Raw genomic sequence first — 25,050 nt, 5'->3', positions numbered from 1 at the left:
CCAACTCCAGGGGAATGTGAATGGAAGGGCAGTCAGGTACAGGGACTGGAAATAAAGATAAAACAAGTTATGGGTAAGTAGACCAAAGCAGTAAGAGTAGATTAAATCACCCCGAGGAAAAATCCAATAGAGCAAACTCAGCACTGTGAGAGGTAATCTCTTGTTAAAAAATGTCACTTTAATCTCATAGGATTACTGAAACCATATCTTTGCATGTCATTTTGAGGTTTTATAATGAATATTATATAAAACAGTTATATTTATGAGTAAACTTGGTTAATTTTTTCAGCTTTACTTCAAACACTGGCTACAAATGATGAACCTTATAGACTTTTTTGATGGAGATGTTAAAAAGGCTTTCAAGATAGCATTCAAACTGGCATTGGGCATACTGTTGGGCCTGTTACCACCAGCAGTTAAAGCTTGCAGGGCTTCTAAACAGAAGCATGGCACGCAGTCAGCTGGAGTCCTGATTTCATAACAATTTTGATTACAGATTGGGACAAGATTTTTGAGGTAAAGGTTTCAAAAAATAATAAGTTACTCCTTTGCCTGACCAACATCATACGGTCTATTTCAGGAGATGTTTGAACTCCAGAGCTCCCAAATCCAATCTTACAGGGATGTTTATTTATATTTCAAACAGCCTTTTCCTTAAATAATGGTTAGCAGTGTCCTTTCTTATAGATTTGAAGACAATGCAAAAGTAAAAATATTAGCATAATCCAAGTCAAGTGTAGTTAATGTAAGATTACTCTATTTTTAATTGTTCTGTATATCTTCAAGATGTATGGATAGATATTAAATATTTTCACAAAATCTGTACATTTCTCACAAAATCAGTGAAAAAGCGGGTTGAATGCATTACCTTTGTTAGCTTTAACAATCTGACATTTTAAAAGCTTCAAATCCAGTACATCTGAATTGTTAAGTTCAGAGGGTACTTCTCAGCCCTGACCTTAATTCCTCTGTGTATTTGACTTTCTTCTATGACCTCCAAAATATTCTGCCCTGGTTTTTTCCTGTGTATCATTTCTCCTCTGTGTCTATGCCTCTTCCATAGCCCTATACCTCAATGTTGGTATTACTGAGGTCTATCCTCAAGCCACTTTTTTCCTTTTCTGGTACAGCTCTCACTGGGAAATGTAGTTGTTCTTCTGAGCTACAAATCACAGAACCATTTGCAACCTCTCCTCACTCAATGGTTTCCTCTTCCTTACTTCCTATAGTGAGTTAGTTTAGTTCAGTGAACATTTGAGTCTGGCTTAAATCTCTCTTCAAGCCAGTCCTTTCTTAACCTCACTGTCACTGCCTTTGGTCAGGTTGTGATCATTTCTTTTCTTGGCACTTTTGGTCAGCAAACATTAATTGAGAGTCCACTCTGTTATGCTGGGCATTAAGGATACAAAAATGATTTAAGCTTACATAAAAATAAGGGTGTTAGGCAAACAAGTATAAGCAATTATGTTACTTGACAATGGAAATTTGCTCTCAAATATTTTATAAGACACATAGTAATACATTAGAAATGTAGACAATTTTGCATTATGAAAAGCAAGCCTCAGAATCTAGTGTGAGGCTGAATATTGCAAAGAGCCAGCACAAGACAGGCAGCAGTACAACATGGAGGGATACCTTTATGTTACTATTAGTTCTCCCTATGTCATAGCATGTTGCCTTGTTTCAGTGTTTGTGTCATTCTCTTCTCTCCAGTGTTTCATAATCATTACTGGAAAGCTACCAAGAGTGCAGGACTGGATTGTATACACACTTTCTATTTATGCGAAGTTGTTTGTATGGAATATTCCTTAATGGAATCATTATATTAGACATTTGTATAAGAAGTCAAATGGGGCAGAGTTGCTAATCCATTGTGAGGTAGGTCAGGGAGGACTTCATGAAAGTGATCTACTTGAGCGGGGACTTGAACCCAATGGGACATAACAAGGAGGTTGTATGAAAGCACTAAACCACATGTTGTAACTGTAAGTAATTTCTTAGCTCTGGGGTAGAATAGACAAAAATGGCTTTGATAGAAGAAATGAAGCCAGAGGGGTAGATGAAGCTAGAAAGATCATGAAGGATTTTGTGTGCTAAGCTAAGGAACATGGACAGTTCAGAGCTACTGAAGGATTTTAATCAGAGGAGTGACATAGTCAGATTTATGTTTTAGAAAGAAGTTCCTGGCATCCCAGAATCCTAACTTCAGCGAACCCTGTCCTGCTTTCTGTATTCTCTATCACCAGAGTCAGCTTGGTGAAACAGGCTGATCTTGTAAATCTCAGCTCAACACTTAAGAACAGATGCCTAAGTCCGATTTCTACCGTTACTTTTCTGTCTCCTCTATCTTGAACATTTTTGCATCAGACACCCACATAGCTCACTTCATTTTACTCATGTCTGTCCTGAAACATCACATCAGAGAGACCTTCCTAGGCTATTCAAACTAGCATCACCTCTGTCATCCCTTAGTTTGTTACCTTGCTTTATTTTTCTTCTTAGCACTCACCCGCCCTAAAAGTTATATGTTTATTTGTTTATTTCTCCATCCTCCACCTAGGATGTAAGCTCCATGACAACAGGAGCTTTTGTATATTTTGTTCACCTGTAAGTGTTCTGTGCTGGGCACTTGATAGGTGTTCAGTATTTGTTGAAAGAATGTGGCCCCAACCATCTTTCTTCTTTTCTGTCTTTCACCCTGTGCTTCTCCCTTCAGATGGGGAACTTCTTACAGTTCACCAATCCTTAGTTATGCCTCTTCATGAAATCCTGTCCCTCCCTCAAGATCCATCTCAGATACCACATTTTCTGTAAAATCTTTTTTCAAGCAGTTGCTGCTTCTGCTTAGCTCCCATAACACTTTTTGAATAGTTAGGAGAAAAGTGTTTACCTGGGCTGTCCAGGATGTGATGGATATAAATAAATACTTGTCAGCAAGTTATTAATTAACCAGTAGAGAATTACACAATGAGGTAGACAAGCATTATAGGTAAAGTTTGAAATTCAGTTGGTTAAGTGGAGAAATGAAGTAATTAGGTGTGACTTGAAATTTGTTTATAAATGCAATATGATTAGGGGAAAATAGCTAGGGAACCATCACCAATTTCTATTATATACACAATTGTACAGACAATCTGGAGAAGGTATCTGTTGATACATACATAAACACACACACACACACACACACACACATCATTTTACCGATGTATTACCTTTTTTGTAGAAGTATTTACTTTTCATCTTCTTTCTGCCTAAAGTATTACTTCTCCACATACATCATTGAAAAGAAATTATCTAGAAATGTTTTGATTGGGTCATATTAATAGCACTATGCCCAGGCCAATTTCTACTTACAAAAGCTGATATAATTCCATTTGAATTGTCAAAAATGTCTTTGTTGTAAGAAAACGCTGAATAATTACTTTTCTGGCTAACAGGAAGGTATAGAGGTATAAGGTATAAATTACTTTCGTTTTCCAATTCAGCGTGGGTATCTGATGATCTTTAAATTCACTTAAGTGATTAATGTCTGCTGTGAAATCCTGGCTGGGGTCTTTGTGTGAAATTATTCAACTTTTCATTTCTGAACTCATGTTCCTCTTTGACCCATAAGTGTCTTTCTTCTCAGGTGAAAATCATGCTAAATTGTTTAGGGTTTCATTGAACTTTCTAATTGAGACACAAGCTATGAAAGCTAATAATTAAGTATAATTGTTGTCTACATATAAAAGCAAAAGTTGCAGGTAATCACCATTAACCTCTAATATTTGCCAACAAGAAATGTAAATAGCAAAAGTCAAATTTATTCTTCTTTTAATATTTGAGGACCACATTAGATGGCTGGAGGACCATCTGCAGGTGCCAGAGGGGCTTTGGGACATTATCTCTAATGAGTTGAAAGTAAATAAATACAGAAAGCTGGTGATATGAAGATAAATACTTTATTTAGGGTTGTCCCTGTTTATTGACAACATAGATGCTTCCTGTGGAAGATAGCAAAGGAAATATATTTTTCATATAATTTATCACAAATTTCTCTTTTTTTCCCGCCAAACAATGGCTAATGCATTTGAGAGGGGAAAAAAATCCCAGTAGATCTGTTAATTGGGAATCACTGTGCTACAAATGCATAAAGTATAAGCAAACATTTTCCTAGGATGAGTTCATAAGCTTTTTAATGAAATATTAGGAAGAATTTAACCCATTCCCTTGTTTTTCTTAAGATGTGAAAGGAAGATTTTAGAAAGACTTATGTAAACTTTAAGTAGACTTTAAAAGTTTGTTGTGTTGGAGAAATATTTGAGGAGATGTTATAATGCAATAGAAATTTTTGCTTTATATTTTTAAAGGATTTTTTATGGTATTTTGTTTGTTTTTCAGAGTAAAGCCAATCCCGGCTGAAGGAATCAAGTCAAATCCTTCCAAGCGGCATAGAGACCGACTTAATACAGAGTTGGACCGTTTGGCTAGCCTGCTGCCTTTCCCACAAGATGTTATTAATAAGTTGGACAAACTTTCAGTTCTTAGGCTCAGCGTCAGTTACCTGAGAGCCAAGAGCTTCTTTGACGGTAAGACAGAAGGGTTTAATTTGTCTACAATAACTTATAAAAAATACTTGTACTAAATAATAGCTGTTTCTGTGTTAACTACAAAAATTAGCTGTATTTGGAAAATTTATTGCTGTATAGTAAAACTTTAGTGGCAAAGCCAGATTTATAAGTCTTAAAATCAATTTTCCAGTTTTATTCACCCAACAGATGCAGCCACTGAAATGATTCATGGTATCATTCTTTGAAAATCATATATTTAGAAGTTATGCTCGAATTGATTATGTCGAATTCCAGTTTCCCTTCTACTTCAATATTTAAAAGTCTCTCTTTTTTTTGAAAAAAAAAAAAAAAGATAAAACACCATCTTGCTGGATTTTCTGTGTTTTCATAGACATGTCATTTTATTTATCCCTCCAAACTTATGTATATTACTAATTTTTTTTTTTTTTTTTTTGAGGCAGACTTTTGCTCTTGTTGCCCAGGCTCGAGTGCAATGGCACGATCTTGGCTCACTGCAACCTCTGACTCCTGGGTTGAAGCAATTCTCCTGCCTCAGCCTCCCAAGTAGCTGGGATTACAGGTGCCCACCACCACGCCCAGCTAATTTTTTGTATTTTTATTAGAGATGGGGTTTCGCTGTATTGGCCAGGCTACTCTCAAACTCCTGACCTCAGGTGATCAGCCCATCTCAGCCTCCCAAAGTGCTGGGATTACAGGCGTGAGCCACTGCGCCCGGCCTATTTCTAATATTTTACATTAATTGTATACCGACTGCAAGAAATATAATTAAAACATGTTTTTCACTAGAAAGAACATTTGATTGTAAGAGTCAATAGAATTTGATTTCATTCTCTGTTGTGTCACTGAAAACTCTTTGTCATTAACCAAACCAGGTAGCATCCCCGTAGCTCAGTTTTCTCAGCGGTAAAGGTTAGGGTTTTGATCTAGGCGGCTGGATGATATTTGTTACCTTTAAATTGCAATGGAAGTTTTTGTTTGCAAATGATGTTTCAGTGTATTTTCTCATGTAAAATTAATTTTTGATTTATCTTTTATCTGTCTATAAGGCAGAAATAGATTTTTTAAGGAAATGGTCTTTTTAAAATGTCGTATAATTTTACTAACCATAGCAAGTTAATGATAAAATCTCAGTGGGATATGTCAGTCAATGCTTCTCATACATTAATGTGCTTACAAATCACATAGGGATCTTGTTAAGATGCAGATTCTTGTTCAGTAGCTTTAGGTGTGTCCCTAGATGTTGCGTGTCTAACAAGCTCTGAGATGATGCTGATCCTGCTAGTCTAGGTCACTAGCAAGTGCCTAGACAACACGTTTATAGATATTCGAATGGTAATTTGTGTTTAGAATATTGCAACAGTTAATTTCCCTTTAGATTTATGTTTACATAATCTGATGTGTTTTGTCTGAGCATCTTTTTATTTATTTGCTTGCTTGCTTGCCTGTCTTTTGGACAAAAGCTGTTTAGTTTAACAGTTGTGGTCTGGGCAATATACAGATTTGAGGATAGTGATTTCAGGAAAGATTATATATTTCAAAGTTTCATAGTACACAAATTTTCTCTGACCTCTATAAAAAGTGTTTGAATTTTCAGTTGCCTCTATACCAAACCCTTCATCTTGGGAGAAGAGTTACGCAGTATTCAGTGATGGTCTGTAAGTATGTGTGTATTAGCTATAGTCATTTAGCTGACATAGTTGGAACTAGAACTCAGGTTTCTAGATTCCTTATATTGTTTTTCCTGACCAAATAATACCTATTTTTTTCTGGGAACCGTTGCATAGCAAAGCACTGAGGATTTTTTCCTAGTCCTGTGGTTCTTAAAAGTGTAGTATCCAGACAGGCAGCATCAGCATCACCTGGGAACTTGCTAGAAATGCTAATTATTGGGTCCAACCCTAGACCTATGGAGCCTAAGGTGGTGGGACCCTTGGTGATAGGGCTAGATGCATGTTGAAGTTTAGGAGCCACTGCTGTAGATTGTAACTTCAGGCCTCCTCCCAGCTTCACGGAATGCTGTCCTGATCCCTAGCGTTTACTCACATGCTGTGCTTAGTGCTTGACCATGTGGTGGCAGATTCTGTGATGTGTAAGACGTGGTTGCCACCCTTAGAGAGTCTGGAGTCTAGAAGCCAAGGAGGCATTATTCTCTGATAAAGCTTTATTGACTTGAGTCATTTTGCCTTTCCGTTTCTTGTTCCTTTATAATGAGGAATCAAATTATATATGTTAAAAAGAAAAAAAATGTATAGGTTTTTCCTCTGTTTAGAAGTAGTACATATGTGTGTATCTGGATACATACATATAAGTGTGTGTATGAAACACATATATAAACAGATATATTTCTATATTTAATGTCTACATTGTATGTGTATGTGTGTTCATGTATATATACACACAGACACATACATGATTAGATATGTGTCCTATTATTCAATGCTTCAAGTAAAGGAGATCTCACAGTCTATCTTATAAAGAATGTCATAGTTTAACACAGGGTTCGTCATGGAATTGTTAAAAACTTTTTTCTCAGCTCTTCATTAATGAGTTTATCTATTTTTTATTCTTGTTCAGTGTATTTGACAGTAGCATCTTATTACCTATTTGCATGATTCCTTCATCAACTACGTTATCATTATCTTTAACGTTAGATTCTTTTCAAACTGCATTGTGCATAAGAATTACCTAGAAAGCTTTTTAAAATGCAAATTTGGAGGCATGCCCCTGCTGATAACAAGTAAGTTCTGTGTAAAACCCAAGAATCAGTATTTTAACAAGCATGTTACGGAGTCTGAGGCAGTGATTTAGCCTAGCCTTGATTATGCCCTGAACAAGTTAATTTTTGTTTCTTTGCCTTCAGAATGACAAATGCAAACATACAAAATTTAAAGAAGTCTATAAATATTTTTGCTTGTGTTTTAGTGGTGTACATTCAGCCTACGCAGTTTCTTAGATTGTTTGATACAGAAACATACAGTTAGATGGAAAATGAAAATAATCAGGTTTTTTTTTAATCCCCAAATTTCCTCCAGACTACCAGTGGTCTCGAAAGGCAATGCAACATTTCAGAGCACACAGAGAATGAAATTATAAGGGTAACCCTTATGAACTGAAAAAATGGTAGATGCAAACGAAGAGATTTGAAACATGCTAACAATGATTAGGATTTTTGTGTGCAGTTGGACCCACTCTCCCACTATTAGGGAAACAGTATAGCGAAGCGAAGGGAAGCTCAAAGTGAATAACAGGATGCAAACAGGGGGTGTGTAAATTCCTGCGGAAAGAACAATATAAACGAGTAATCATACAATCTTGTTAGAAAGGAAACTCAAGTTTTACTGTAACAATAGATATTTTTCCAAGAAAATACATCTATTTATTGCAAGTTTAAATAATCCAACTTGGATGGATCTTCTTAAAGTTTGGAACCATGACTATACTGCTGCTGTTGTCTGAAAAGCAACACTAAAGTTTTAAGTACTACATTAATATTTATCCATTTCTAATTAATTAAAACATTTTGAAATATAACTTTAAAATACTTGAGCAAGGCTTAGCAACTTTTCAGTTATAAAGTTGAAAATAGTTTCTTTGACATGATTTAAGCATTACATTTAAATATATTATCTCTGAGATGGAGGGTATTTTAAAAATTTAAATAATGATTACAATCAGTAATAGTTTATTAATAGAGACTAGGATTTGGGTGGTTACAATCTAATCTTGAAACTGGTTGATGTGAAGAGAAAGGATTGTTTCCTCCTATATCATGTCTCTCAAAATTGTTAAACAGTGTACACTGGGCTTGTTGATCAGTCTAATCAGCATCGTAATGTTTCATTCCTAATTTCAGCATATCTTTAATACAATTTTTAATGAGATTTCCTTACTATTTTTTGAAATGCCCATTATTATGTAAATATTTTGTTCAAATTATTCTGTTTTTATACAGCTACCCCAAAATTAAGAATTCGGGAATGACTACTTTTGTTTTCTGTTTACATGCAAACACCTAATGAGCCTGACAAAATGGAGCTTAGGAATCCGAGTTTCTGATTTCAGAGTCCTGCATTTGCAGCTGTCATAGGGAATAGTATTCTTCTAGTTATTTTTAAAACAAGGTAATGTTAGGGAAAATCTAAGTCTTGAATCATACACGCTTAAAATAATCACCATTTTATAAAATGTAGAATTATTTACATGTTAAAATATTTTCATTCATTAAGCCTAAAAATGCTGTGGGAAGAGAGGATAATAGTTATATTATGTGATGATCTAACATTTATTTGACCCCATTGTTTATCATGGATCTTTCTTGACTTTATTTTAAATTAAAAATTACAAGTGCTCTGTTCTTGGTCTTCCTTTTTCAGATGCTTTAACAGTTCATTCCCAGTTCATTAGGTTTTCGAAAGAGAGCTATTGTGTTTATTCATCTTCAGCTTGTGCATTTCTCCGAATTTCAGTTGTTATGGTATCTCCCTAGCCCAGAACATTATTCTTGAAAAACAAGTATATGTACATGTGTATATGCAAAGAACAAGCTTGAACAAGCAGTAAAAATGAATTAAGTAATGCACTTTTAAGTGTTGATGTTTTATAAAATCTAATAGATTTGTATGTCTGCTTTTTCATTCATGAGAATTCTATAATTTCATCTGCTTTGTTGTAATTTTAAAATTTCTGTGTGTCAAGTAATTTACCAAAGTTTCAGTATCATAGTATCATAGCAAATGTTATTTCTTAATTCTAGGACTATCCAAAGTAGGTTTGTTTGCATAACAGTTTAGCACTTTGAAATCACCAAATAAAGTATTTGTTGAATTTGATTTACCCATGGCATTATCCATCTTACATGGTGATTTAACTGTTATCTTTTTTCCTAATTCACATTTTAAAACATGAAACTCTAATTACAATATTCATGATAACTTTCATAGCTAAAACTATATAAATATAGGTTCTTTTAAAATTTTAATTTATGGACTTCATACAATAAAACCCCCGCAGATTTAAACATGAATAAATACAAAGAATAGTAGCGCATTCTTGTTGAATGAATATACAAATCCTGGCTCTCATATTTAATATTGTGACCTCTTTGGTTCAGGAATTTAGTCTCTCTTTTCCTCAGATATCCCAATTTACAGTACAAGATTTATTAGATTATATGAATAAATGTAATATGATAGAACTTTATATAGGATACTTTTATCTCTGCTTTTGTTTGCTTTGACAAGTATTTTGAAGAACACAGTGACAAATATCTGAGATTCAAACAATCTAAACTCATTGCATCATATATTATGTATTTTGCTGCTTTCCTGTCTCTTTTAAATTTACTGATTTAATGGTTTTCTCTTTGATCATTACCTAGTCTTGCATGGCTCTGGAATCCTTGCTTATCTGGCCATGAACAGGTCATTAGTCACGAATTTTTTTCTTTTTAGGGAGACTACCATGGGCTAACATTAAAATCACCAACTTTCAGCAATTTTCCTTTTTAGAAAATTTTCAAATACAGACATTTAAAAATCTGTAGTTAAGTCTTAAGATATTTCGTTAGGGTTTGTGATCCAGTTAATGGAAATGTAAACCTTCATGTTACAGTGTTTTATAAAACATATTCACATATAATATTAATTACATTAAAGTCTGAAGAAATTTTTATTTAGTAATATTTGTATATTATTTTTAAATCTTGCTCTTACAGCCTTTTGACTTTTTGATCAATGAATTTTAATGAGTAACTCAAATTCGTTTATTTGCTTATGGCTGGAGATTTAGATTTTAGAGTCATTATATCGTCAGAATAACATTTTAAGCCATTAAAGTGAATAAAATATTCCAGGGGGAGAACATGTAGAATAAGAGGAAAAGTACCAAAGATAAGCTGTTTTAAGGATGAACAAGGGTGGTAAAAAGTGGAATCTGTGAAGTATGAAAGTATGCTAAGGTGATAATGAGTTGGCTTAAGATACCTTCATTTGATGTGTTCTTAAATTGGAGAGCCAGAGAGAAAACTGTACATGAAAGTGAAAACTGAAATGAAATGAAAGTGGAAACTGAAATGAAATGAAAGTGTGTACAGAAAAATAATAACACTAGAGAAGGTGATTTCTGTTCCTTGTTTGTCCATAGAGGCCAAAAAGCCATTCAGTTGTTAACAGTGGGAGATTAAGAGGGAGACAAATGTCTGGGCTCCGTGGCTCATGCCTGTAATCCCAGCATTTTGAGAAGCCGAAGCAGGAGGACTGCTTGAGTCCAGGAGTTTGAGACCAGCCAGGACAACGTAGTGAGACCTCGTCTCCACACAAAATAAAAAATTAGCTGGGCTTGGTGGTGCACTTCTGTATCCCAGTTACTCGTGAGGCTGAGGTGGGAAGATACCTTGAGCCCAGGATGTCAAGGCTGCATTGAGCAGTGATGGTGCCACTGAACTTAGGAGTGAGACTGTTTCACACACACACAAAAGACGGAGACAAGTAGTCTGATGGGATTGGTTGACATAGAGAACCTTAATGAATTGTACATACTGAATTCTTCATGTATTTTCTAGCCTGAAATTTTCTCACACTATTGTCATTTTTACAGAGCATTCTGTTATCAGCTGGATTTTTTTTTATCATGTCTAATTTCTGTGTTACAGAGACATTTCATCTCTTTATCTCAGCATGGTAGAGGGAGATTGTGTTTTTGTGATTAAAGCACTGACAGCAGGAGCTGTGGATGCTAGTTCAGTTAACGAATCTTGTGTTTTTTGATAGACTTTAACCTCACTGTTCCACAGGGTCTTCATCTTCTCAGCATGTTTGATAATGATGCTTGCTTGCCCTGATGTATTAGGTTTGTAGTAAATTAATCCTAAAAATGAGAGATCTGTGAAAAATTTTTATAATTAAAATTGTTACTGTTATGGAAATCATAGTTATTTCCTGCAGAATCCTGATATTTCACTTGTTTTAATGGAGAATTTTCTGTTGTTTTTTTTTTTGAATATGCATAAGGGCCTTTATGGACCTGGTATTAATATCAATTGAGAATCCCTTTGTTTAATTAATTTCATATTTTTGATTTAGAGATGGAAATTTGTTAATAAACTGTTTTTCCCCTTTTGATAAATACATAATAATTTACTTACATATACTGTTTTCTTTTATCGAAAGTGGCATATATTCCAAATCTGGACACTTGGAAAAGTGTGATAGCTTGCTTTGGTGAGGATAGAAATTTTGGGCATTGTATGCTACTTGCTATATTGGGATACATGTCAAATTTTGTGTTATTGCGCTATGTCTTAAGATAGGTGCTTCAGCTTTTGTGTTTGTAAAATTGTTATTATTTCCTGAAGACATTCACAATAATAACTGTGCTTAACAGCATGGAATGATAATTTTAAGAAGTATGAGGGAATTCAATCCAGAACATACGTGAGTTATTTTCTAAATCCTGAGGTTCTAAGTCTCTGTTTCTCAAAGAGTGGCACCTCATTCTCAGCATCACTGGGGAACTTGTTACCTATGCAAACTGTAGAGCCCTATCCTAGACCTACTGAATCAGAAATTCTAGAGGTGTGGCTAAGCATTGTATTTTAAGCCTTCCAGGTGATTCTAATGTCTGTGAAAGTTTAAGGATCACTGCCCTCATGGAGTATTTACATTGTTACTTAAAATGCAATTTAAATACTACTCTTGTATATATGAAAAGCTAAGTGCAACTCATTCCCCACTGAAAAGGTCAATTAACTGCTCTTGTTCCATTAATGCAGAGATTTGTCATATAGTTATAGAGGAATTGTATAAAACTGAGTGCGTACCAATGAGTAACTGGAAAAATGTTAAACATCTTTGGAAGTCAGTTTTCATGTAAGAGTTTGGATAGAACAAACTTTTAAGGACTTCTTGAGCTGGAAAATGATGTTTCCTAGATTTGCTAAAAAGACAGTAACACTAGTTTCTCAACCTACAATCATAAATATATAAACTAACATTTGCATTTTAAAAAAACGGAATATTCTTCCATTCTACGATGGTGATTAGAAGTTTGTAGGCAGAAAAACAGTAGTCTCTCAGTGTAATTAGAAGGTACTAGACTATGTAGACCTAATCTCTGTTTCCTAGGAATTTAGAATATAACATAGTTTTCTTTAGTTTCTTCCCTCCTTCCCTCAAAAGAACGCTTCTTTTACAAAAGAAAACAGTGTATTGGAGTGAAATATGTATGTTTTACCAGTAGGTATGTAGCAGAAGCTCCTTTTAGGTACACTTAATATATTATTTGGAAATACCCATCATAGCAGACTAAACTAAACTGGGAATGTTTTTCTTAAATTTAAGAAATACTGCGTTACTTAACCCTTTCTAATTTATAAAAGTTTATGTGGTTGGTTGAATTTTATAAGTCATAGCTTTGCTCTTCTTTATGTTTATGTCAATATGGGAGTAGAATTGAATTTTTCCTGCCAAAGTAGTAAAGGGGATGGTAAATATTACGAAATTAATTGAATTTATAGCAGCAGTTAGGGACTAAAAGGGGATATGCTTTCCCTGGCAAGACTTTTATCATGTCATCTTTCTGTTTAAATGCAAACTATAGTAACAAAATACAAAATATAGTTTACCACTATTCGGTATTCCTCATGAATTTTTTTTTCCTTGACCAATTCAAAGCATGTGATATGAAAAGATTTGGCATTTAGGGAGCAGGGGAAATCTGAGCTTAGATGTCTAAGGAAGGAAAGTACCATATTAGGAAACATGGATATGGTTAAATGCATGTCGGAATAAAACTGGAGTCATCTGTGGTATGACCATTTGATAATGCTGTGATGTATTTGCACTCTAAATTCCATCATTTGTTAGATTAAATTCTTATTTGTATTGTATGACTCCTTCATAGATCTTTCAATGAGGAAATAGTGGAAATATCTTGGTGGTTTACTATCTTAACATTCTACTGAATGTTCAGAGTCTGATTCTCACACTTTGGAAAGTGGTACATATCCTCACTGATGGGGAAGATTTTAACAAATGCCCATTATGGTACAGCAGATACTTCCCAGCTGGTGACCTATTTTCAGATACTACATTTTGTTTCTGTGGACTGTCATAAATTTAATTCCAGTAGTGTAGTGTTTAAAGTGTCATTATGCATATAATTTATGTAACAATTTACAGTTTTGAAATATAGTTGACCCTTGAACAATGTATTAATAACATGAACAGCCGATTAATGTGTCTTTTGTATATGTATTATATACTGTATTCTTAAAGTAGGCCAGAGAAAAGAAAATGTTATTAAGAAAATCATAAGAAAGAGAAAACATATTTACTATTCATTAAGTGGAGTGGATCATCATACAGGTCTTCATCCTCATTGTCTTCATGTTGAGTAGGCTGAGGAAGGGTTGGTCTTGCTGGCTTGGGAGTGGCAGAGGCATGTAAGTGGACTTGCATAGTTCAAACCCATGTTGTTCAAGGGTCAGCTGTACTTTCAAATGTGTCATATAGTTATCATAGTAATCCTATTAGATACTAATTACTGCTCTCCACTTAAAGATGATAAAAATACTCAGTTACCTCCTCAGGGGCACTTTAATTGTAAGTTTCTCATCATGGTTTGAGGGTGTATAAAGTCAGCATAGACTTCGTTACCTCTGTCCTTGATTGTCAGTGATTGATTCCAGGCATTACCCTGGTATTCTACATGTTATTTTAATCCTCACAAGAATTTGTCTCAAGAGGTAGCATTGTCCTCATTTAAAGATGAGGAAACTAAAGGTCAAAGGTGGTTAGCAAAGTGGGCAGTGGTTAATAATAGCCCACACACTGAGGTCTGGCTACCTGAGTTTTTGTCTGAGCTCTGCCACTTAAATCTCTATGACCCTGTGAACATTTTCTCAATCTCCCTAAGTCTCAGCTTTCTAATATATTGAAATAACAATGTCAGTCTCATAGAACTATTATGAAGATTAAATAGGATATAATATGTGGAAAGTGCTAGATGTACAGTGTGTGCCCAATATCACATATGATTACTAAGTAAGGTCACTCCAATGGTAGGAAGCAGCCTTTGTGACAGTGTCTCATGTCGCTTTCTTACTCATTGCTTTCTTTCTAATCAGCGCAAGCAATATATACATGAAAATGAGTAGTATTGATAGAGCCTCTAGTAATTTACTAAGTTAGAGGTAGTAGGCATGAGAGCAAGAAATAGAAGAAAAACTTCATGCAGGGGTAGACATTACATAGTTTAGGCTGAAAGGCCGTGACATGTTTCCTGAAAAAGCACAGCAGTGTTTTTTAAATGATTTTAAAAGTCCACCCTTCTCGGACTCATCTTTGCCCGATATTTACTTCAATTATTTACCAGTGATTAACCTTAAACACAAGAGCAACAGAAATATTTGCATATTTGTTTTTGGTAGAAACCTCCAGTCATCATTCCCCCAGATGAACTTGTCACTTTTCCTACTTATGTAGTAGTTATACATATTAAATATCATCCTTTCAACATTTGGAATTATAAGCATTGTCGTTTAGAAAGAATTTGTTCTTTTTATTTTTTCTCTACTTAAAGTTCCTGTAATACTTTAATTAAACCCTATTCTGGTACTTAGTATTTTTGACATTGTTTTCTAGTTATTTCCATAGCTTATATCCCCTACTTAAAGACAGGGTCTGACTCAAGTGTCTAATTACATTGGCTGATACCCCCAGTACAAGCCCAGGAACAAATTATAAATTACTCTGAGATGAATGGTCTCTTTCATTGCTTAGTCATCTTCTCAGTGATCAAGTAGTTATCTCTTAATATTTATGGTTTTCTACTGCCAATGACTCTAGGTGGAACTAATATCAATTGTGTTGATTAAATATTAATTTTAAGAGATTCTGAACAATAATTTAGAAATATAAAGTCTGATACTGTTATTGTCTGTTTTTAGGCTTATTTCATAATGTAAGGGTTTGGCTTTGTTGCTTTCTTTTTAAAAGCAAGTGTTACTGATGCTTCATACCAGAGCTTTTAGAAAAGTAACAGAATATAGTTGACTCTGACATTGTATGGTTCTAGTGCATTCAAGCAAATGTGGCCATTAGTAAGCAAGCAACAACATAACTTACAGAATAGAAAGGGAGAAAAGGCCATTTTCTCTTCTGCCATTCTCTCTGTGTACAGATTAAACATTTCCTTTGGTCTTGATGAACTGTTAGGTCAGTTTACCTCAAACTGTTTTTTGGCCTAAGGAAATCTGTTCTCTGGCCTTTTGAAGTTATATTCAGAGACCATGCTTTTGGCTGTTTCTTGCAAAGAGATATGTTTTAACTTCTGCAAAGGCCAGAATGGCATGAGATTCTGGTGTGACATATTTACTGATGATTTACCAGAAAATACACTGCAAATATGAAAGACTGCAGACAGGTTTTATATGTGGAACTCTGCTCAAACTGAGAGAAAGTCTATTTATTAGTAAATGTCTAGCTTTTTCACTGAGCTGGATTATTTTATCACATAAAAATATAGTGAAATAAGTGTTAAGAGGACTGTCAGAGTCAGTTTTATTTAATGGTTTCTCTTATTCAAATATCACAGGTTAAAAAAAGGTCAGAAAGTGGAAAGTATCTAAAAGATTATATTTTATAACCAGGCAATCCATAAGCTCTGAGAAATATTTCTACTAATTAAAGCTACTGTTTGTTGAACTACTATTGATCTACTATGTGTCAGAAACTTTACATATATTCTCATTACTCTTCACAACAGCCTTGCAAGATGTGCTTTAAAAAAATTTTTTTAATTACCACATATTAGGAGATAGGCTCAAATAACTCCCACTTTTAGTAAATGTCAGAGGTAAGATTTGAGCCCAATTCTGTCAGTTACCAATATCCACGTGGTTTTAAGTGAGATAATATTTGAAAGTGCTTGGCAAAATGTTTAAGTGGTAGCTATTATTGTTTCTATTCAGCTGCGCTTCTTCCCAGACTATAAATACATACATACCCCCCCCCCCACACACACACACAGTGAGAAAAAAAAAAGAAGAGAGAGCATTATAACATGACACCTCCAATAGTAAGCATCCTATCATGCCATCAGACTTTCCTTCACATATATAATCCACAAGCAGTTAAAAGCTATACTGGAGAAGCCACTTTACAAGATGTAATACCTAGGAGTAAATATAAATATACCTGTGCACGTCTTTTTTGTAGACAACTTTAAAACATTCTAGCAGGACAAAATATAGACTTGAACAAATGGAAAGAAATGTATGTTCTTGGATAGAATGATTCAAGATTATAAAGACATTAATTCTCCATGAGTTAATTTATAAATTTAACATGAACCTATTAAATAGTAACAGTAGTTAACAGTTTTTACCCAAATGCTGGACAAGAAGATTCCAAACATCAGAAATCCATCTCTCAATAAGGTGCATAGTTGCTTTTTTTCTCCTCACCACCACCAGTTCCCTGATATTTAGATAAATATATAAAAATGTTGGAATCATTTTTATAGGTTACATTATGGAGAACTTTAGTCTCCTAAGAAAGGAGGTAGGAATGGAGAGGAGTGTTTGTAACAGTGTTGTGCAGTTCTTTGAAACTCCTAAGTTTTGTGACAAAATTATATCGTGAACTCATCAAAAATTATTTTTAACAATCTGTCAGCTGACAACTTGACTAAATCCTTCAGTTTTGTTACTAGCATAGAATAAGGAACTACCCACTGGCCACAGGATTACTTACCTAGTATTTATTATTTACCTTGTTTTACCCAATTACTAAAAATACCAGTAGACGCCAGTATTTCAAATTGTCTTTGTTTGGTGTTCAGAAGTTTTGTATTATAGCTCTTTACTCTTGCTTACTTTTAAAATCATTGTTTTTCCTTTTTTTCCATAGTTGCATTAAAATCCTCCCCTGCTGAAAGAAATGGAGGCCAGGATAACTGTAGAGCAGCAAATTTCAGAGAAGGCCTGAACTTACAAGAAGGAGAATTCTTATTACAGGTAAATTTTAGTAAATATAGTTTCTTACACTAAGAACAGTTGTAAATGGAAAATGAATTAATAAGTCTTTTAATAATTCCCAGTTTAGTTAGGATTTGCTCAATGTTTTTTGCCACTTTCATCTGAACTGCGATAGTGAATGTTGCTTAATACATGAAAAAATGGAATTATAGTCATGCACCATATAATGATGTTTCAGTTAACAACAGACCACATATGCGACAGTGGTCCCATAAGATTATACCATATTTTTTACTGTAATTTTTCTAGTTTAGATACAAAAATGCTTACCATGTGTTAAAACTGCCTACAGTATTCAGCATAGTAACATGCTGTACAGGTCTGTAGCCTTGGAGCAATAAGTTATACTGTATAGCGTTAAGTGTATGGTAGACTATACCATCTAGGTTTGTGTAAGTACACTCTATGATGTTTGCATGATGATGAAAATCACCTAACCACATATTTCTTTGAATGTGTCCCTGTTAAGTAATGCATGACTGTATATGAAGTAGATTAGTTAGAAGACTGGTCAACCCCTTCTGTTGTATTAATATTTCTTCAAACAGCAAGAACTCCTAGAGTATTTTAGAGGTTCTAATTTAAGATGTTGAATTTATATATATTTTTATGGAATGTATCTCTATTAAAATTGTTAAATGCATTTCTTAAATAGTTTAAAATAGTTCTTAACCCAAATTTCATTTTGCCAATATGTTATAACTTACATTTTATTTTAGCAACTGTTTGTGACTTATTAACATACTAAAGATTTTCTCAACAATTCCAATCCCTATTTTTATGCTTCAGAATTTAGTTTCTAATTTGTCTATGAAAGCATTTTGAATCTTTTTTTACTCTTTTTTTTTTAGAATTGATGCCATGATTGATTCTCACTCAAAATTCTCAGTTATTTTGTTGAAAAAAGATAGAATAAAGATGTGTGCCATGTGTGCTGTCACCGCTGTGTGATCATTATCAGTTTCACCCACTGAACTGACTAGAAAAACTTACTTCACCATTGTTACAAAAAGTAACCCTAAGTTTTGGTAACTCCACTAGTTCATTCAGTGAATGGTGATGTGCCTAATAATATCACATTTTTATTATAATTGTGTAATCACATTCAAATTCCTGTTAGCGAAAATTAACTTACGTTAAACAAAGTATATCTATTAAAGCATGAGTCCTCCGCCAGCCCCAACTGAGGATCTTCATGTGTATGTAAACCCAAACATAAAGACTCCTTATTCAGGTCATAGGAAAGCATTTTAATAATTGCTGTTTAAGATGATTAAACACACCTCTTGGGTTATCTACTAAGGGCATAATGAAATCCTGTATTTCAGGTGAAATAGACAAATATGTACTGATTGACGTAACACTTGGCAAGTTGGTTTAAATTATGGGCCATTTTTATTTTTTTCCCAAAACATTTAGACAAATTGTGTACATACCCTATGTCAGGGAAACAGAATAACAGTAATATGATTGCAAAGCTGTAAAGCTATAATTATATGGAATATATATATTTTAAATTATCTGCAAATTGGTAACCCTTAAGAAGTTAAAATAAACTTACCTGTTTATATTGAATACCATTTGTAGATTGCTCTCTTAATAGGAAGACTCACATTCTCTATGATTTTCTTAGGATTGTGCTTATATGTTATCTTTTTATGAAGAAGATGACTAAAAACATTATAGATATGTGAAAATGGCTGTTTAATTATATACAATTGCATAATGACATCTGACTTTATATTGCAACCTACAGTTATCAGCCAATTACCACTACAGTGTAAAAGATGTTACCAGAGGTTCTGTATACCATATGGCCTAAAACTTTTGAGGAGAAATATTTTCCTTTGCTTAACAAAGGCATATGAAAAAAATGTTACAAAAATTTTTATTAAAGGCCGGGCACGGTGGCTCACGCCTGTGATCCCAGCACTTTGGAAGGCCAAGGTGGGCAGATCACGAGGTCAGGAGTTCAAGACCAGCCTGGCCAACATAGTGAAACCCCATCTCTATTAAAAATACAAAAAATTGCTGGGCGTGGTGGTGGGTGCCTGTAATCATAGATACCCAGGAGGCTGAGGCCCGAGAATCGCTTGAAGCCAGGAGGCAGAAGTTGCAGTGAGCAGAGATCACACCACTACACTCCAGCCCAGGTGACAGTGCGAGACTCCATCTGAAAAAAAAATAAAAAATTATTAACAATTTAAGACATCTTTCTAGGTTAGCTTCAATTTATTACTATTTTACAAGGAATAAAAATGAAACAATGTGAATAACTGTGTCTTTATTTACTTCACATGTTTATTTCATAAGTTTAAAATATATCTCTTGCTATTTAATACTGTACTTGTTAAAATCTTGCAGCTTTGTTTTTCAGTGACAGGAGTTGAAATTTTGTATAACAGTATTGCAGTTTCTCTTAAATAATAAGTGAGCTTAACATAATTTTCAGATAGGTTGAGTGAATCTTTGTGACTAAGACTAAAAGAATGATGATCTCTTTAATTAGCATATTAATTCCTTCTGTTAATTTATTGAGACAAATCAATACAAGTAATAACCTTGTGTCTCCTGGTACTTGAGATCATTTGAGATATATAAAAATTGATATGCATCTATCCTTTCTAGATTTTTATTTCTGATAATAACATTTGTCTAAAGAGATTTGATAACTGTACTTAAATTATCCTTCTGTCTTCTGGCATGTACACCAATGAGTTTATTGGAATGTGAGTAAATTTGTTTCACTGTTTGAAAAAGTATGATGTTCTACAAAATAATATGAATGTGATCAATGGATAATCTTCCCTAGAAGCAGATATTTTCAGGATGAATCAGTGCAATGATGGATATATAGTGTTACTGCCAAGAGAATTTAAGAGTATTCAATTTTGAATGTGTTAATCATTAACTATTCAAGTTCTTATGGGTGGAATCACCATTGTTTATCCTAAGGGAATTGCCAGGTATTACATATAATATTTGCAGTAAAAAACCTGAGAATCTGCTTGTGGTTAAAGGGACATGGATGGAGCCAGAGGCCATTATCCTTAGCAAGCTAACACAGGAACAGGAAAACCAAATACCACATGTTCTCACTTATAAGTGAGAGCTAAATGATGAGAACACATGGACACACAGAAGGGAACAACACGCACTGGGGCCGTTTAGAGGCTGCAGGGTGGGAGGAGGGAGAGAGGATCAGGAAAAATAACTGATAAGTACTAGACTTAATACCTGGGTGATGAAATAATCTGTACAACAAACCCTCATGACACAAGTTTACCTATGTAACAAACCTGCACTTGTACCACTGAACTTAAAAGTAAAAAAACAGAACAAAACAGTCAGAACCATGCACCAATTTGGGATCGATAACACATTAAGGCAGCATATCATGTTATTTAAGTGAGTACGCTTTGGAGCCAGACTGAATTTATCTCCTGGATCAGCCATTTTCTGGCTATGTGACCTTGGGCAAGTTACTTTTAAAGGTATAGTCCTTGACCTCAGTTTCTTCTATTGTAAAACTGGAACATGGCACTTACCTCATTGGGTTTTTGGGAGGAGAAACCACTCAAATACATAAAAACATTTAGAAAAAGGAATACTAAATAATAGTTGTTATCTTTGTAGTCAAGTTCTCAGAAGTATAATATAGATCAAGAATCTTGAAGGTGGAAAGTAATTGGAGTGGAAAGAGAGACAGTCACTGTATTTCATTTATTTCATCTGATAATGAAGATATCGACTGGACTATATGTGAGCATCATAAGCACTAGGGCAAAGACTTGTTAACTCTTAAATCCCAGTGCTTAGCATACATATCTCCTCTTGGGTATGTAATCGTTTACTACGTGTTGAATAAATGAATCACTATTATTTATATAGCTCTTTATAGTTCTCAAAGCATGGTGATATAAATCTTTATTTGCTCATTTCTACAACCATATAACATTGTCCCTTATTACACTGCATGGTAGCTCTGTGCCAAGCATTGAGTTAGGTGGGATATCGTCATTATCTCTACCTGATGAAGTGCCAGTTTTTGAAATAACACTGAAGCCTAAAAAGCAGTAAATACCTTAACCGAAGCCACATAGCTAGTAATAGACAGAGACAGGAGTCCAGACCAAATCTGTCTGACTACACAGTACAATTCTTAAACTAAACCATACTGTGTTTCTTTTTACATGAAAAACAGGGTGTTAGAAGACATTAGCTGTGATCACATAGTAAAGAATAGATCAAGTACCAAATTGAACTCAAGGAGAAAATAGTGAGGGCTTGTAGAATTAAAATATATGATAATAATAAAGTGATCTATGATACTATTGTTATCCAAGAGGAGAATAAAGGTATTAGTTGATATTGGACTTGAGTTATCCAGTAATAGAAAAAGAGACTATAACTTCCAAACTAAAGAGTATGGGCTAATAAAAAATAATGGACCCAAAGCAGGCAAAACAGAGAGAAAAAGAAACATTATACATACGGATGTGCTGTGAACAAATAGAAATAACACATATAAAATGATAAATTTAGGTATATGCTCATAATGACATTACATTTTAGTGGACTAAATTCACTGTATGCTTGCTTTACATGTGTATTATATTTTAATTACATGTATATTATATATATATATTGTGTTTTCCTATAAAAGTCTTAAAATGTTCTGTGACTTAAAATGTTAGCATCAGTGCTTGAAATGTCTTTGTACAAGAAGAGTTTTCTATTAATGTTCCCACTTTAAGAATCTAATCAACATCTTTGCCTCCTGTTTCCCTCTAAAAAAAGCAGTGTGATAGACTATAGTGAATGATGTCTAGTTTGTTTTTTTAAAAATATGTACAATATATTTAAAAGAGAAAATCTGAAACATGAGGAAGAAGATGAATTGCATATTCTACCAAAGTTATTCTGATTGAGCATTAAATTTAGCTATTTTTCCGTAGACAAATCAAAAGGTATGAATAGATATTTCTTAGTTCAGGAGTGTATGTTATGGCTGTGTTTGTGAAATGTGATAATTTTAACTATTTTGAAGAGAAGAATTTTCAGAGATAAAAGTAATAACCTTTATCTGACGGTCAATATTAAGTCATATTACTAATTTTAGAACTTCCTTTCCTTGTAGGCTCTGAATGGCTTTGTATTAGTTGTCACTACAGATGCTTTGGTCTTTTATGCTTCTTCTACTATACAAGATTATCTAGGGTTTCAGCAGGTAAGTATATATTATTTATATCATTTATATTATTATGTCATTTACTTTTTATATATATTTAGGATACAGTTGGCCATTTGTATGTATAAATACAGTATGTATTTGTAGCTAATAATTTTTTCTAATATTAATAATTTACTGCACTATAATTCCTTTAAACCTTTATGTGATTCATGGTTACTGTGTTTCTTCTTTCGCTTATCAAGAATCTCATATATAAGAAACTTTCAGGCACATAGGGTCTAGGGGAGAAGATACAAAATTATTTGCTATCAAATAACTTATGGATAGCAGAGGATATATGACAACTATGAAATGAATGAGGTGCTGTTAAAAAGTACAAGTAAAATCCTATGATTTACACCTTTAATTCTGATATATGTGGATTATGGAAGTTATCCTAAATCAAATGGTATATAAGCTGACCTAAATAATGTGTAGCAGGTGAGTGGTCAAGAAAACATAGAAATATTGAAGTGTACTGTAAGCATTAGACTGGAAGTCATTGAAGGAAACAAATGTGTCTGACTTGTTTGATGTTACTGAATGAGCAGTGAATAGATGGAATTATAAATATTTGATATATTTGAAGGACAAGAACATCTTTTATGGTTTGAGAACAGATTGTAACATTTGAATGCTTGCTATTCTCATATATCTGGTTCTCAAATTGTAATGTGCACAAGAATCACCAGAAGACCTTGATAAAACTTGGTCATCCCTGTGAACCCCATTGTCAGATATTCTGAATCAGTAGTTCACAGTGGGGCCCATGAATTTGCATTTCTATCAAGCTCACAAGGCTGCTGGTCTTAATAGTTACATAGACTAGAGCTTCGACTATATTATGTACCCAGTGGAAACCACTGAAGGGTTTTGTTACAGGGGATGTGTATATTTCAACTTGTGTTTCAGATGCAACTTCTGGAAATTGTGTAAGGGTTGGCATCAAGGTGATTTAATACGAGAAGATTAGTTTCCTAGGAAGATTTAAGTGTAGATGACTAAAGTAGTGGTATCTAGCTACTACTACTACCACAAAGTCTAAACTCCTGATTTCTTGCATTCTAAAGAAAATATATTAATGTCCATAGAAAAGACTGTTTGAAGCCTAATGAATTATATTACTGTCTTAATCATGATTTGATATTGTGATTTATATTAGTAAGAAAATCAAAGAGATTAGCCATTTTCCAATCCATTTTTTTCTCGCATATACACATGGATTTTTTTCCTGAAAGAATATTCATATCTGACGCAAGTGGTAGATTAAGACACCATTTTTTAAACTGCAAGTTGTGACTCGCTCCTGGGTATGCAGTCAAGACAGTGCATCACTATCAAACTGTTTTTTTTTGTTGTTTAGTAGAGAATAAAATAATATAGAATACACAGTATTATCTCATGTAATAATGGTAAGTGTTTGGTGAAACTTTTCCATGTGTTTATGTCTGTGCACACACCTGTGACAGATGGAAATGTATTTTTTATCATAACTTGCAGTTAAAAAAAAAGGAAAACTCTGATTTAAGCACTAAGGGCTTAGCACCGTAGTAAATGGGGAGAGGCAAGAGGAGGAAAGTGGGTTTAATATGGTCAAGGCACAATCCCTTGCTCTTGTGGAGTCTACTTGGAGTGAAAATTTTATATGAAGAAAATTTTAGAGAACAGTGAAGGAAATACATAAAGAACACCATTAAGCTTAGAGAAGTCAAAGAGGCCTGGGTGGTTAGGAAAAGCTGCATGGAAGAGATAAGAATCTAAAAATTAACAAATGGATATGGAACATAAACAGATTTTAATATGTTGCATTTAAGGAATGGGGATGTGACTTATTTGAGCAAGAGCATTCATGTTGGGAACTGATGACAAGTAACTTTTGGCTTATCTGTTGTAGTGCCAGTCTCTCTAGCTTTTTCTACCTTAGGTTCTATCTTAGGTGACTAGGGAATTTTAGGAATCATTCAATTCGTGTTCATCACCACTAGCAAGCACCCACTAATCTAAATAGGCTTTAAAATTAATTTAGCCACATTTTTTAATCAGTCCTTTTGTTGTATTCCTTGTATCTTTTTTCTTTAGTCTGATGTCATACATCAGAGTGTATATGAACTTATCCATACTGAAGACCGAGCTGAATTTCAGCGTCAGCTACACTGGGCATTAAATCCTTCTCAGTGTACAGAGTCTGGACAAGGAATTGAAGGTAAGAA

General features: G+C 34.0%; 1 protein-coding gene across 1 annotated transcript in view; it reads left to right on the top strand.

Annotated features, from left to right (window-relative positions):
* Window positions 1-25,050, top strand: part of AHR (aryl hydrocarbon receptor) — a 47,848-nt gene that overhangs the window by 7,106 nt on the left and 15,692 nt on the right. The window contains exons 2-5 of the mRNA XM_002818180.6: window positions 4,381-4,568; window positions 17,480-17,586; window positions 22,748-22,837; window positions 24,920-25,043. Of these exons, the coding sequence (XP_002818226.1) occupies window positions 4,381-4,568; window positions 17,480-17,586; window positions 22,748-22,837; window positions 24,920-25,043 (509 nt within the window). The remainder of the gene's footprint in view (window positions 1-4,380; window positions 4,569-17,479; window positions 17,587-22,747; window positions 22,838-24,919; window positions 25,044-25,050) is intronic.

Source organism: Pongo abelii, chromosome 6 (genome assembly GCF_028885655.2).
Source record: "Pongo abelii isolate AG06213 chromosome 6, NHGRI_mPonAbe1-v2.0_pri, whole genome shotgun sequence".
Lineage (NCBI taxonomy): Eukaryota > Metazoa > Chordata > Mammalia > Primates > Hominidae > Pongo > Pongo abelii.
The sequence above is the reverse complement of the archived record's forward strand: the minus strand, read 5'-3'. Positions and strand labels throughout refer to the sequence as shown.